This window comes from Portunus trituberculatus, chromosome 5, assembly GCF_017591435.1.
Source record: "Portunus trituberculatus isolate SZX2019 chromosome 5, ASM1759143v1, whole genome shotgun sequence".
Taxonomy (NCBI): Eukaryota; Metazoa; Arthropoda; class Malacostraca; order Decapoda; family Portunidae; genus Portunus; species Portunus trituberculatus.
The window spans coordinates 10,084,796-10,099,795 of NC_059259.1; the positions used below are offsets into that span (position 1 = coordinate 10,084,796).

Below are 15,000 nucleotides of genomic sequence, written 5' to 3' on the forward strand. Positions count from 1 at the left end.
CTGTTGAGGTGGTGTGTGGTGTTGATTTGTGGTGTGGTATGGTGTTGAGGTGGTGTGTGGTGTTGATTTATTTGCTTGTGTGTGTGAGTTGCTTTCTCCCAGTGTGTGGTGTGTGGTGTACGATATGTGGTGGTGTGTGTATGGTAGTGTACAATGATGTGTGGTGTGGTGTGGTGTGTGGTGATGTGTACCTAGCATGGTGTGTGGTGATGTGTGGTGAGGGTTTGATAATAGTGCTTTGATGTGTGGTGATGTGGTATGGCATATGGTGTGCAGTGGTGTAGTACAGACATGGTGTATTTCCCAGGGTGGTGTGTGGGCTGGTGGTGACGATGGGTGGTGTTGGTGAGCTGAGGCCGGTGTTGGAGAGCCTGCTACACCGGATGCTGCTGTACCCTCCCCCACAGTGCCGCCAGGATGCTCTCAGGGCCATCATTGAGGTGAGACACTCATTAAATTAGGTTAACTTGTTGAATTTTGATCATTATTAATTCATTTATTCATTTATTTATTTATTTATATTTTTAAGAGAGAGAGAGAGAGAGAGTTAGGTTAGGTGGTTTTTTTTTTTCATTTTTTTATAGTAAGAGAGAGAGAGAGAGAGAGAGAGATTACATTAGGTTAGGTTAGGTGGTCTTGTATTGTGTTCTTACTTATGGTGACTCCTGCTAGACTGACTGACTGATTGGTTGGCTCACTCACTCACTCACTCACTCACTCTGATTCTTGTTATTTATTGATATATTCTGAGCTATACTTTACTGACTGACTGACTGACTGATTGACTGACTGACTGACTGCCTGCCTTTCCCACTTCCCTTCACCTTAGCACTAACATTGTCACTTAATGAATCTTGTGTGTTTTGTATATAACTTGTAAATGCTACTAACTTATTCTGGTTCACATTTTTTACAATAATAGCCTCAGTGCAGAGGTACCTCGACATGTGAATTTAATTAGTTCCGTGACGATCGTTGTATATAAAAAAATTGTATATCAAATAAATTTTTCCCATAGAAATTAATGGAAATAGAATTAATTTGTTCTAGTGATATGAATTTAACTCCACCCACCCAAAAAAAATTACCATGCTTTAAATACCAACCAAATATAGATTTAATATAAAATCAATACAATGTTTATTGTATGCATGATATAAATGAACTATATTACTCAAAATAACAACCTAACCCACAAAACTCAGGACACATTGATAGACGTTCATCACGCAAGACTCGGGCCACGTCGATAGACACTTAGGCTTTTTACGGCTATATTTTGGTTATTTTCTTCCCGTTTTCTTTGCTTGTGAGGTGGCAACACTCATCAGGAGTAAACATGTGCTCTACGTCACTATGTCACCAGTGATGGATGGAGGGAGCAACAGTGATTTCACGTTGTCTGATTCTGCCACCTCTCCTGCGCGCCTTACTTCAGTACCTCGGGTCTCTCGCCATGTTACGGAGAGACAACTTTTGAATGAGAGTGGTGTCAGAACAGGCGACAGGAGAGAGAGAGAGAGAGAGAGAGAGAGAGAGAGAGAGAGGATACAAGGGGCCCATTTTCTATCACTCTAGCCAAGGCCGCTGAACCTGATTGGACGCAAGGCCACATACACCGATGCACATACACCTCATGCAACCTGTGACATTTTGGTAACCATGACATCTAGAGACTTCTGGTTTTTTGCATTGCAAAGAGGAAGAGTTGCTTGTGGGCAGAACACCATTTGTACTCACTCGTTTATTGAATTTCCAAGTGTGATCAGTATGTGAATACAGGCTATTTAGTGTGTTTCTCGCCAAACTTTTACTTTTGGGACCCATGATCACAGGGTCTTAAGTTCACAAAACTTAAGAAAAAATACACACTGCTGAGGACCACAGACATATGCATGCACAAATGATGAACAGTGATGCACAACGCGAACTGAATGTTTGGGTGGACATGGGTAGCCAAGCAATCGCTGCGCCATGTACCGATGGCTATTCGCATCTTAAAAATATCGTCGTATTTCGAGGCATGAATTATATGAAATTTTTCGTCATATATAAAACAAATAGTATGTTAGGGTGTTCGTATCTCGAGGTATTACTGTACAAACAAAACTAATATTTCTTGCACTGCCATCTCTGTTTTTCATCTCTCATTTCTAAACCCTTCATCATTTCTGTATCACAAATTTTAATGGTGTTTTAGTGGCTCCAGTCTTGGTTTTTGTTGTAATATTGATTCTAATCTTGCTAACACCACTGCAACCTTCAAAACACCAAAAATTTTTAATGCAACACCACAAACTTTCATTACAACATTTTTTACAGCATCACAGCCTTTCTAACCCCTTCAAAACTAACCTAACCTTACCTAACACCACTGGAATCTTCATAACATCGCAAAATACCACTGCAACACCACAAACTTCCACTACAACACCTCATCCCTCACTACAACACCTTTTCACACCACCGCAACTCTTCTAACTGCTTCAAAACTCACCAAAACTTGACCTAACACCACTGAAACCTTCCTAACACCACAAACTACCACTACAACACCACAAACTTCAATAAAACACCACAAACATTCACCACAACACCTTTTTACAGCATCACAACCCTTCTAACCCCTTCAAAACTAACCTAATTCTACCTAACACTACTAGAACCTTCACAACACCACAAACTTCCACTACAACACCACAAACTTCAATAAAACACCACAAACATTCACCACAACACCTTTTTACACCACTACAACCTTTCTAACCCCTTCAAAACTCACCAAAACTTGACCTAACACCTTTTGAACCTTTATATTTACATGTGATCCTCTTCTGATGCTACTAACTTACTACTCAATGCCTTCCTAACTTGCATGCAGCTCCTGGGAAACCCTTTGAAGTTAATACAGTTAGCAGGGCCCATTCTGTATCCTGATCCGAGGAACCCACACCAAAATGACATGGCTGTTTTTCAACTGTAAGTAAAGAGAGAGAGAGAGAGAGAGAGAGAGAGAGAGAGAGGTGACTTTAATTATTGTTTTTGTTCTTCAACCACTAAACACAACACTAAACACACCCAAACACATCCCAAGCACATCCAAACACATCAAACACACCCAAACACACTCCAAACACATCCAAACACATTCAAACACACCCCAACACATTCAAACACACCCAAACACACCCCAAACACATACAAACACACCCAAACACATACAAACACACCCAAAAACCTCTCAAAACATCCCAAAACACCCCACTAACTCACCAAAACACCCTTAAAACCCAAAAACCCCCAAAATTCCCCCAAAACACTTCAAAACACCCCAGAACACCCCAGTAAACCAATAAAACACCCAAGACAACCCACAAACACCAAAACATGCCAAAACCCACACATTCCCACCCACACACCCCTAAAACACACCAAAACACTTAAGAAACACTCAAAACACTCCAAAGACACCCAAAGACACCCCAAAACACCCACAAACACACAAAACTCCCCAAAACACTCCAAAACACTCCTCCCCCAAAAAGCGTGTGCATTTCCTCACAAAACATCCCAAAAACACACAAAAAAACACAAAACACTCCAGAACATTCCAAAAACTCACATATTCCCTCACAAAACATCCCAAAAACACACAAAAACACAAAACACTCCAGAACACTCCAAAAACTCACATTCCCTCACACAACATCTCAAAACACACAAAACCACAAAACCTCAAAGAACACTCCAAAACTCACATTCCTCACACAACACCTCAAAAACACACCCCAAATCCCTCAAAACACTCCAAAACACCCCCAAAACTAAAGAAAAACCCTCGCACATACCCTCCCAGAACACCCCAAAAACACCCCCAAAAAAACCCACAAAAACCCTCCCAAAATCTCCAAAACTCTCTAAAAAAACAAAAAACTCACATTCCCTCACAAAACACCCCAAAACACCCCAAAAATACTTCAAAACACTCAAAAAAACTCCATAAACCCCCAAAACTCACATTCCCTACCAAAGACATCCCAAAAACACCCCCAAAATCCCTCAAAACACCCTAAAACACCCCCAAATAACCTCTTTCAACCCTCACCATTTCCCCCAGAGTGATGGACAGCCTGGGTGAGTGTGCCAACTGTACTGAGCCAGGAGTGCTGAAGATGCTGGTGGAGGCAGTGCTCTCCTTGCTGGGGTCACTGGAGAAGCTGACGCAGGGCTCCTCTCTGTCCAAGCACCAAGTGGGCCTCACCAACGCTATGTATCCCCACCTGAAGGATTGTGACTACTCTGGTGAGCCTGGAGGAGTAGAAGGAGGAGGAGGAGGAGGAGGAGGTTTTGGGTGATTTTGGAGGTTTCTGGATGTTTTTGTAGTGTTTTTGGGTGTTTTGCGGGTGTATGGATAGGAATGTGTGGGTTTAAGGGTGTTTTGTTGATTGTTTTGGGATGTTTTGCATGTTTGAGGGTGTTTTGGGGTGTTTTGGGGTGTTTTTGATATTTTTTGGGCTGTTTTAGGATGTTTTTGAAAAGTTTTGGTGTGTTTGCGTGTGTTTTGGGATGGATTTTGGGTGTTATAGGATATTTTTGAGGTGTTTTAGGGTATTTTGGTGTTTTGGATGTTTTGGGTATTTTTGGGTGTTTTGGAGATGGGATGTTTTGGTGTGTTTGAGGGTGCTTTTGGGGTGTGTTTGAGGATGTTTTGGGATGTTTTTGAGATGTTGGTGTGTTTGGGTGTGTTTTGGGATGTTTCAGGGTGTTTTAGGAATATTTTTTGGGGAGGTTTGGGATGTTTTTGTGTGTATGAGGGTGTTTTGGGAGAGAGAGAGAGAGAGAGAGAGAGAGAGAGAGAGAACTAACCTAACCTAACCTCACCTTTTTCTCTCCGCAGGTCCTCTTACATATGAGAACAAGACTAAACTGCCCAAATATGAGATTCAGGAGGGGGGGAGAGGGACTGGCGACCCCTCCTCCTCCTCTGACACTCACTCACAGAAGACCGACGACTTGGAGGAAGAGGAAGAGGAGGAAGAAGAGGATAGTGTGAAAGGTAGGTTGTTTGTGTGTTTGTGTGTTTTGGAGGAGGAGGAGGAGGTGGTGGTGGTAGAGGAGGAGGAGGAGGAGGAGGAGGAGGAAATATTTAACCTTATAAAGAAAAAGTTAACTCTCTCTCTCTCTCTCTCTCTCTCTCTCTCTCTCTCTCTCTCTCTCTCTCTCTCTCTCTCTCTCTCTCTCTCTCTCTCTCTCTCTCACAGCTCACCAAGAAGAAGAAGAAGAAGAAAGCATGGAAGAGGAAAAGAAGACCAAACGAAAGAGGAGAAGGAGGAGGAGGAGGAAGAAGAAGAAGGAAGAGGAGGAGGAAGAGGAGGAGGAGGAGGAGGGAGGAATATCAGAGGCATCAGGAGACACAGAGGGACCTGAAAATGTGGAGTTGGAGGAGGAGGAGGAGGTAAATAGTAGTAGTAGTAGTAGTAGTAGTAGTAGTAGGTGTTGTTGTTGTTGTTGTTGTTCTATATATTTTTCTTATTCCTTTTTTCTTTTTCAATTTTTTTCAATTTTATTTTATGGTGCGAATATTATTTTTGTCATGGATGATACAATAATACTCTCTCTCTCTCTCTCTCTCTCTCTCTCTCTCTCTCTCTCTCTCTCTCTCTCTCTCTCTCTCTCTCTCTCTCTCTCTCTCTCTCTCCACACAGTTAGAGTCAGCGGTGGAGGAGGCGGAACAACAAAGGGAGGAGAGAAGCCCAGAGACTCCACCAGCTTAATGAAACACTGCAGTCCACCACTAACCTCCGCCTGGTGTGTGTGTGTATTCACTTAGTTGTAATTTTACAGGGCCTGGGTATTATACTGGTGTGGCCCCATCTCCATATCTACACACCTCCAACTTTCCTTTCAAACTATGCACACTCCTTGCTGACACCACCTCCTCACTCAAACTATTCCACACCTCCACACATCTCTGCGGGAAACTATATTTCTTCACATCTTTCAAGCATATTCCCTTGGCTATCTTTTTACTATGCGATCTCGTAGTTCTATTTAAATTTTCCTCTTTCAACATCATTTGCTCATTATCCACTTCATCCAAACCATTCAACAGTTTATAAACCTGTACTAAATCTCCTCTTTCTCTTCTTTGTTCCAAGGTGAGCAAATTCATTTCTTTTAATCTTTCCTCACACACACACACACACACACACACACACACACACACACACACACACACACACACACACACACACACACACACACACACACACACACACACACAGCTTCATTTAATCTTACCCAACACAACACGAAGCAAAACTATAACAACAACAACCCAATCCAACCCAACCTAACCCAACAAATGCAACCTGACCTGACCTAACTTAACCCTACCTTACCCTAACCTAACTTACCCTAATCTAGTCTAACCTTAAGCTGCCCTACCCTACTCTGCTCCACACTAACCTAACGCCATGCCCTCAGATAGTGGACGAGGAGGCAGCGAGGGAGTGTGAGAATGCACGTCACTTCTGCTGTACCTTGTGTGCCCTCCTGCCCTCATTGCTCGCCATCAGAAGCACTGTGGAGGTGGACCAGGCCATCCTCGAGTTCTCCTCTAAGTATTGTGAAGGTTTGTGTGTGTGTGTGTGTGTGTGTGTGTGTATGTGTGTATGTGTTTACCTAGTTGTATTTACCTAGTTGTAGTTTTACAGGTCCTGGGCTTTATGCTCGTGTGGCCCCATCTCCATATCTACGCTTGTCTAATTTTTCTTTAAAACTATGCACACTCGTTGCTGACACCACTTCTTCACTCAGACTGTTCCATGTCTCAACACATCTTTGTGGGAAACTATATTTTTTAACATCTCTCAGACATCTTCCCTTTCTCAGCTTTTTACTATGCGACCTTGTGCTTCAAATGTGTGTGTTTGTGCCTGTGTTAGTAAATGTGTCTTTGTAATTTATCTGTGTGTTTTGCTTGTCTGTGTGTGTGTATTTACCTAGTTGTATTTACCTAGTTGTAAGAGTTGTAGTGTGTATTCACCATGGTTGTCTGCTGGTCACCCAGCCAGTCTTTCCCATTACGGAGTGAGCTCAGAGCTCATAGACCGATCTTCGGGTAGGACTGAGACCACAACACACTCCACACACCGGGACAGCGAGGCCACAACCCCTCGAGTTACATCCCGTACCTATTTACTGCTGGGTGAACACACCCTACACATTAACACACCACAACACACTCCACACACCGGGACAGCGAGGCCACAACCCCTCGAGTTACATCCCGTACCTATTTACTGCTAGGTGAACACACCCTACACATTAACAGACCACAACACACTCCACACACCGGGACAGCGAGGCCACAACCCTCGAGTTACATCCGTACCTATTTACTGCTGGGTGAACACACCCTACACATTAACAGACCACAACACACTCCACACACCGGGACAGCGAGGCCACAACCCGTCGAGTTACATCCCGTACCTATTTACTGCTGGATGAACACACCCTACACATTAACACACCACAACACACTCCACACACCGGGACAGCGAGGCCACAACCCCTTGAGTTACATCCCGTACCTATTTACTACTGGGTGAACACACCCTACACATTAAGAGGCTTGCCCATTTGCCTTGCCGCTTCCTGGGACTTGAACCCGGCCCTCTTGATTGTGAGCTGAGCGTGCTAACCATTACACTACGCAGTGTGTGTGTGTGTGTGTGTGTGTGTGTGTGTGTGTGTGTGTGTGTGTGTGTGTGTGTGTGTGTGTTTTACACCCCCCAAAACACACCCAAACATGTGTACACATTCTCTGAAATGCAGCTAAACACACTTTAAAATACCAAACACTATTTATACCCCAAAACACTGAAATACACTCTAAAACACACCCCAACACATCCTTAACCACCACCACCACCACCACCTTCTGCAGGAGTGTTCACGGCCACATCGCAGGAGGGCGTCCCAGGACAAGTGATCCTCAACGCTGACGGCATCTACCTCACCACCTACTCCGCCCTCTCTCTCAACCTCCAGCTCATCCGCGGCGGCCACTACTGCGACCCCTCCCTCCCCCTCCCCCTCACTCAGGTACTCTGGGGTCAGGTCAGGTTAGGTTAGGTTGTGTTTGGTTTGTTTATTTATTTGTTTTTTTATTTTGTGTGGTTAGGTTAGGTTAAGCGGTGTTTTTGTTTCTATTTATTCAATTTATTTATTTATTTGTGTGTGTGTGTGTGTGTTTAAATTTTTTTCTTCTCAGGTTAGGTTAGTTTTTATAATATATTTTTTAGGTTAAGATAGGTTTAAGTATGAAATTATAACATAACCTCACCTATCTTAACCTCACCTAACGTAGCCTGCCCTACTGTAACCTAACCAATCAAAACACTGCAATTATTACTCTACAGGCTAACCTAACCTAACCTACCCTCCCCTGATGATAATGCTCTTTTGTTGATTTAATTATCTTTCTCTCCCTCCCTCACATCTCCTTTCCCTCCTTACCTCACCTCACCTCACCTCACCTCACCTCACCTCACCTAACCTAACCTAACCTAACCTAACCTAACCTTACCTAATCTAACCTAACCTAATCTTACCTTACCTTACATCAACTCACCTCACCTCACCTCACCACCTCAGGATCAGTTTGTGGAGTTGGTACATGGCAGCGGAGTGTTGGTGTACCTCTCTGCGGCGTGGCTGGGTGAGGTACACAGGCAGGTAGTGCGTGACAGCTTCCTCCAACGTGCTGGCTACTCCCCTCACTCACCTCACAACTGTGCCCTCATCAACCTACTCACAGGTAAATATTTTGTGTCAGTTTGTCTTTTACTTTCTCTCTTAACCCCTTCAGTACTGGGACACATTTTTACCTTGAGTTTTGTGTACCATTAGACCATTTTATTGACATTAGCAAGGGTGTATGGAGGTAAGAAGATTAATGGCCACAGTCTTCACTATTTTAACCCCTTCAGTACTGTGATGCATTTTTATTTTGAGTTTTGTGTACCATTAGACCATTTTATTGACATTAGGAAGGGTCTATGGAGGTCAGATGATTAATGACCACAGTCTTCAGTCTTTTAATCCCCACATGAGTTTCTGAAGCTGTAGAAAATCACCAAATACATAGTCACCAGAATGAATATGGAAACTCATGTTTTTTAGGGCATTTTAAGACAGTTTGCCATATTTTGGGGGCATTTTAAGACAATTTAGCATATTTTGGGTGCATTTTAAGACAATTTGGCATGTTTTTAGGGCATTTTAAGATAGTTTGGCTCCAATAACACCATTTTATTGACATTAGGAAGGGTCTATGAGGTCAGAAGATTAATGGCCACAGTCTTCACTATTTTAATCCCCACATGAGTTTCTGAAGCTGTAGAAAATCACCAAATAGTCACCAGAATGAATATGGAAACTCATGTTTTTTAGGGCATTTTAAGACAGTTTGCCATATTTTGGGTGCATTTTAAGACAATTTGGCATGTTTTTGGGGGCATTTTAAGATAGTTTGGCTCCAAAAACACTATTTTATTGACATTAGGAAGGGTCTATGGAGGTCAGAAGATTAATGGCCACAGTCTTCACTATTTTAATCCCACATGAGTTTCTGAAGGTGTATAAAATCATCAAATAGTCACCAGAATGAATATGGAAACACGTCATGCCACTGGTACTGGTTTCCTCATTATTGACAAGGAAAACACTCTTGAGAATCTAGTTAATCTCTCTCTCTCTCTCTCTCTCTCTCTCTCTCTCTCTCTCTCTCTCTCTCTCTCTCTCTCTCTCTCTCTCTCTCTCTCTCTCTCTCTTCAGATCTGGAGTATGGAAGAAGATGTGCTATTGACAATGGTAGTAAGGATGAGAATTGCATGTACTGGGCTGGTGGTGGTGGTGGTGGTGGTGGTGGTGGTGGTGGTAGTAGTGGTGGTGGTGGTGGTGGTGGTGGTAGTAGTAGTAGTGGTGGTGGTGGTGGTGGTGGTGGTGGTGGTGGGAAATGATTCTTAACTTAATTTTTTTTTGTTATTTCTATTTTGTGTATGTTTTTTTGTTTGTTTATTTATTTATTTATTTATTTTATTTATTCATACATTCATTTATTTTATTGATTGATTTTGTGTGTGTGTGTGTGTGTGTGTGTGTGTGTGTGTGTGTGTGTGTGTGAAGTTGTTTGCATTTTTTTTTTTTTTACTTCCTTCTCGTATTTTGCTTTGTTTACTTTTTTCCATTTTTTGTTTACCTCTCTGTTTGTTTAATTTATCTGTGTTTTTCTTTGCTTCTGTCTGTGTTTCTGTTTCTCATTGTTTTGTTTTCCTTGTTTTATTTGCAGTCTGTCTTTGCTGATTTTCCTTTCACTCTATTTCATACACCCTGAAAAATGCACTCTGGCACACTCTAACGCCCTAAAAACTCACTCTAACACACTCTGACAGCCAAAAACACACCCAAACATATTTTTATAACCTAAAACACACTCTGACATCCTAAACACACCCAAACACACTTTATACACCCTAAAACACACTCTGACACCCTAAAAACTCACTCAGGCACACTCTTACACCCTAAAACACACTTAAATGCAGTCTGACACCCTAAAACTCACTCTAACACTCTGATACCCTAAACACACCCTCCTAACACACCCTCCTAGTTCTCTAAAACACACCCTAACACCTTAAAACACACCCAAAGATCTCCAAACACCCTCCAACATGCCCAACACATCCTAAAACACCCTAACACACTCTTGAAAATATTAACACACTCTTAAACACCCTAACACACTCTGAAACACCCTAACACACTCAGAAACACCCTAACACTCTTAAACACCCTGCAAGACCCTCAAACACTCTAACACATTTTTAAACACACCCATAACACACCCTCCAGTACACCCAATATATTTTTAAACTCCCCAACACACCCAAACACATCCCAAAATACCCCTAAATATCCCAAAACATTTTCCAAAACCCACCAACATCCCCAAAACACCCCAAAACACTCAAAACACACCCCAAACACACAAACACACCCCAAACACTTCAAACACCTCAAACACACTCAAACACTCAAACACCTAAAAACACCTCCCAACACCACAAAATACCCCTAACATCCCCAAAACACTTCAAAACATCTCCAGCAATGCCACAAGCACATCAAAACACACACCAAAATATCCCAAAACACCCCAAATGCACCCCAACACTCCAAAACACATCAAAACACCCCAAAACCATCAAAACACCCCAACACCCCAAAACACCCTCCAAAGCACCTCAAAACACTCCAGAACACCTCAAAACATCCCCAAAACACAACCCAAAATACCCCAAAACACTCAAAACTCACAAAACACACCCAAAACACCCCAAACACCTCAAAACATCTCCCAACACCATAAACACCCCTAAACACCCTAAAGCACTTCAAAACACCAGCAAAGCACATCAAAACAGCCCCAAAACACCCCAAAACCATCAAAACACCCCAAAACACCCCAAAGCACCTCAAAATCCCCCAAAACCCCCCTAAACACCCCAAAACTTCCTTAAAGCACCTGAAAACATCCCAAACACCCTAAAACACCCCCAAAAACACCCAAAACACCCCCAAAAACACCTCAAAACACCCCTAACATCTTCTGCCACACCCCTACAGATCTGGACGGCCTGGGGAGCACAGAGCAGCGAAGCCAGATGTTATCAGACCACAGACGGCTTGAGAGGGCGGCCAGCAGCGTTACACAGACCCCAGAAGTGATGGCTGGTAAGGGGAGATAGGGAGAAATTGGAGAGATAAATGGGTAGAGATAGGATAGATAGCTAGAGAAAAGGAGAGAGAGAGAGAGAAGAAAAGGAAGATAGAGAGAGAGAGAGAGAGAAAAAGTGTGTGGTTTGTTTTACAGTTAATAATGGTGTTATAGATAAAGAAAGATAGAAATGGTAAAGAATGAAGGAAAGATAGATAGATAGATAAGAAAGGGAGACTGTGAATAGGAGATGGAAAGATAGGGAAGAAAATGGGTAAAGAAGGATTGACAGATAGAAGACATGGATAGGGGGGAATGAAGAGACAGACAGAAATAAAATAAAAATGTGTGTGGCTTTTTGTAGAAGTTAATAATGGAGACAGGAGAAAAGAGAGAGAGAGAGAGAGAGAGAGAGAGAGAGTAATCATTTGATAGCTAAACTGGAAAGAAAGAAGAAGAAATAGAGAGCAAAAAAAAGAGAGAGAGAGAGAGAGAAACAGTAATAAAATGATAGAAATAGCTGATAATTAGGAGACAGGGAAGATAAAGGGTAGAGATGGGAAGGGATGATAGATAAAAGAGAAGAGGAAAGTGTGAATGTGAAGAGAACGGAAGACAGACAGAGAGAGAGAGAGAGAATGAAAAAGTGTGATTGATGATAATGGGGAAGAAAGGAAGACAGGGGAGAAAATGGGTAGAAATAGGAAGAGATAAAGGAAGGAGGTTAATACAAAGAAAAACCTGACCTAACCTAACCTAACCTAACCCAACCCAACCCAACCTAACCTAATAATATTTTCACCGCAGGACTGAAGCTGTGTCGTCGCGTGGTCACCTGCTGCTGGGAGACGGTGATAGGGGTTCTGGGAGCGGTGCTGGGTGGGGCAGGAGGCGGGGCAGCACTGCGGGGCCCTGTGCGGCTGCTGCTGGGGGCGGAAAGTGCCAGAGAAGAAGCGAGGCGATCTCAAGAGTTGCTGGCACAGTGCTTGAATGCCCTGCAGAGTGCCGCTAGACTGGCTAATGTACTGGGTGGGTGTCTGTGTATGTGTGTGTGTGTGTGTGTGTCTGTGTGTCTAGTTGTATTTACCTAGTTATAGTTTTCCATGGTGTGGGCATTACGCTGGTGTGGCCCTGTCTCCACATCTACATTTGTCCAGCCTTTCTTTAAAGCTGTGCACACTCCCTGCTGACTCGACACCTTCACTCAGGCTATTCCACACCGCTGTGCTTCTTTGTGGAAAGCTGAATTTTGTCACGTCCTTGAGGCATCTTCCCATCCTCAACTTTTTACTGTGACATCTTGTGCTTCCCCTGGTGACTTCATCTCTCAGTGACAGCTCCTTGTTATCTGCTACATCCATTCCCTTCATTAGTTTGTACACTTGTATTAGGTCCCTCTCTCTCTTTTCTGTTCTGGTGTGGGTAGATACAAAGCCTTCAGTCTCTCCTCATATGTCATCCCTTCAAATTCTGGAACCATTCTTGTAGCCATTTTTTGTAGTCTCCAATTTCCTTATGTGTTTCTTTTTATGAGGGGTCCACACTACTCCTGCATATTCCAATCTAGGTCTTATTTTAGTACTTATCAATTTCTTCATCATTTCCTTGTCCATATAGTGAAATGCTACTCTAATATTCCTTAGCAAATTATACGTCTCTCTGAAAATTCTATCAATATGGCTTACCGGTTGATTGTTTTCTTCCATTGTCACTCCCAAGTCCTTTTCCTTTTTTACTTTTTCTAGTTCTACTCCATCTCCCATCTTATAGATTCCCACTGGTCGTCTTTCACTTTTTCCCATTTCCATGACATGGCTTTTGTCCACATTGAATTCCATCTCCCATTTTTTACTCCATTTCCAAATCTTGTTTAAGTCTTCGTGTAGTATTTCACAATCCTCTTTTTGTTTAATGACTGCACAGTTTCGCATCGTCCATAAACAGATTTATGTAGCTGTTCACTCCTCTGGCATGTCGTTTATATATACGAGAAAAAGTATTGGTGCCAATACTGACCCCTGTGGCACTCCGCTGTCTACTGCTTTCCACTTGGACTTCATATCTTTAACTACCGCCCTTATTTCTCTCCCCGTCAAGTAATTTTTCATCCATCTCAATGTGCTTCCTTTTAAGCCACCCTTCTCCTCTAACTTCCACAGTAATCTTTCATGTGGCACTTTATCAAACGTGTGTGTGTGTGTGTGTGTGTATTTACCTAATTGTATTTACCTAATTGTAACATACGGGAAAAGAGCTATGCTCGTACTGTCCCGTCTCCATATCTACTAATGTCCAGCTTTTCTTAAAATCATGAATATTCCTTGCGTTGACCACTTCCACGTCTAAACTATTCCATGCTTCCACCCTTCTATGAGGAAGCTATATTTTTCACATCTCTCCTATAAGTGGCCATTTTAGTTTTTCCCATGCCCTCTCGACATTCTTTCATTCCACATACACAGATCTTCCCTATCCATTTTTCCATGCCAATCATCACTCTGTATATTGCTATCAGGTCTCCCCTTTCTCTTCTGTTTTCCAGGGTCGGAAGTTGCATTCTTTTCAGTCTGTCTTCATAAGTCAAATCTCTTAAGTCAGGCACCATTTTTGTTGCAGCCCTCTGTACTTTCTCTAGTTTCCTTATGTGTTTCTTTAAGTTCGGAGCCCACTGTATTGTTGCATATTCAAGCCTCGGTCTTATCATTGCAGTAATTATTTTCTTCATCATTTCTTCATCTAAATATCTGAACGCCACTCTTATGTTCCTCAATAAGTTCAATACTTCTCCAATTATTTTGTTTATATGTCTCTCTGGCGATAGGTCATTGGTAATTGTCACCCCAAGGTCTTTTTCTTCATGACTGGTTTTATGTCTTCATTTCCTATCTTGTACATACTCCTGATTCTTCTTTCACTCTTGCCAAACTCTATTTTCTTGCATTTTGTCGTGTTGAACTCCATTTGCCATGTACAGCTCCATTTCCATATTCTGTCCAAGTCTTCCTGGAGTAGTTCGCAATCTTTGTCACATCTCACTTTTCTTAACAATTTTGCATCGTCTGCAAATAGGCTCACATAACTGGACACCCCATCCACCATGTCATTTATGTAGACCGCGAACATTACTGGTGCCAACACTGATCCCTGTGGAACTCCACTCTCCACCAAGCCCCATTCTGATGGTCTGTCCTTAATTATTGTTCTCATTT

General features: G+C 42.5%; 1 protein-coding gene across 1 annotated transcript in view; it reads left to right on the forward strand.

The window, feature by feature from the left end:
* The window catches only part of LOC123514997 (brefeldin A-inhibited guanine nucleotide-exchange protein 3-like), a 39,181-nt gene that overhangs the window by 8,119 nt on the left and 16,062 nt on the right, over positions 1 to 15,000 (forward strand). Inside the window, 13 exon segments of the mRNA XM_045273314.1 lie at positions 308 to 440; positions 2,882 to 2,979; positions 4,118 to 4,302; positions 4,898 to 5,056; positions 5,262 to 5,455; positions 5,727 to 5,746; positions 5,748 to 5,808; positions 6,487 to 6,634; positions 7,955 to 8,112; positions 8,665 to 8,827; positions 9,847 to 9,882; positions 11,701 to 11,808; positions 12,599 to 12,820. Of these exon segments, the coding sequence (XP_045129249.1) occupies positions 308 to 440; positions 2,882 to 2,979; positions 4,118 to 4,302; positions 4,898 to 5,056; positions 5,262 to 5,455; positions 5,727 to 5,746; positions 5,748 to 5,808; positions 6,487 to 6,634; positions 7,955 to 8,112; positions 8,665 to 8,827; positions 9,847 to 9,882; positions 11,701 to 11,808; positions 12,599 to 12,820 (1,685 nt within the window).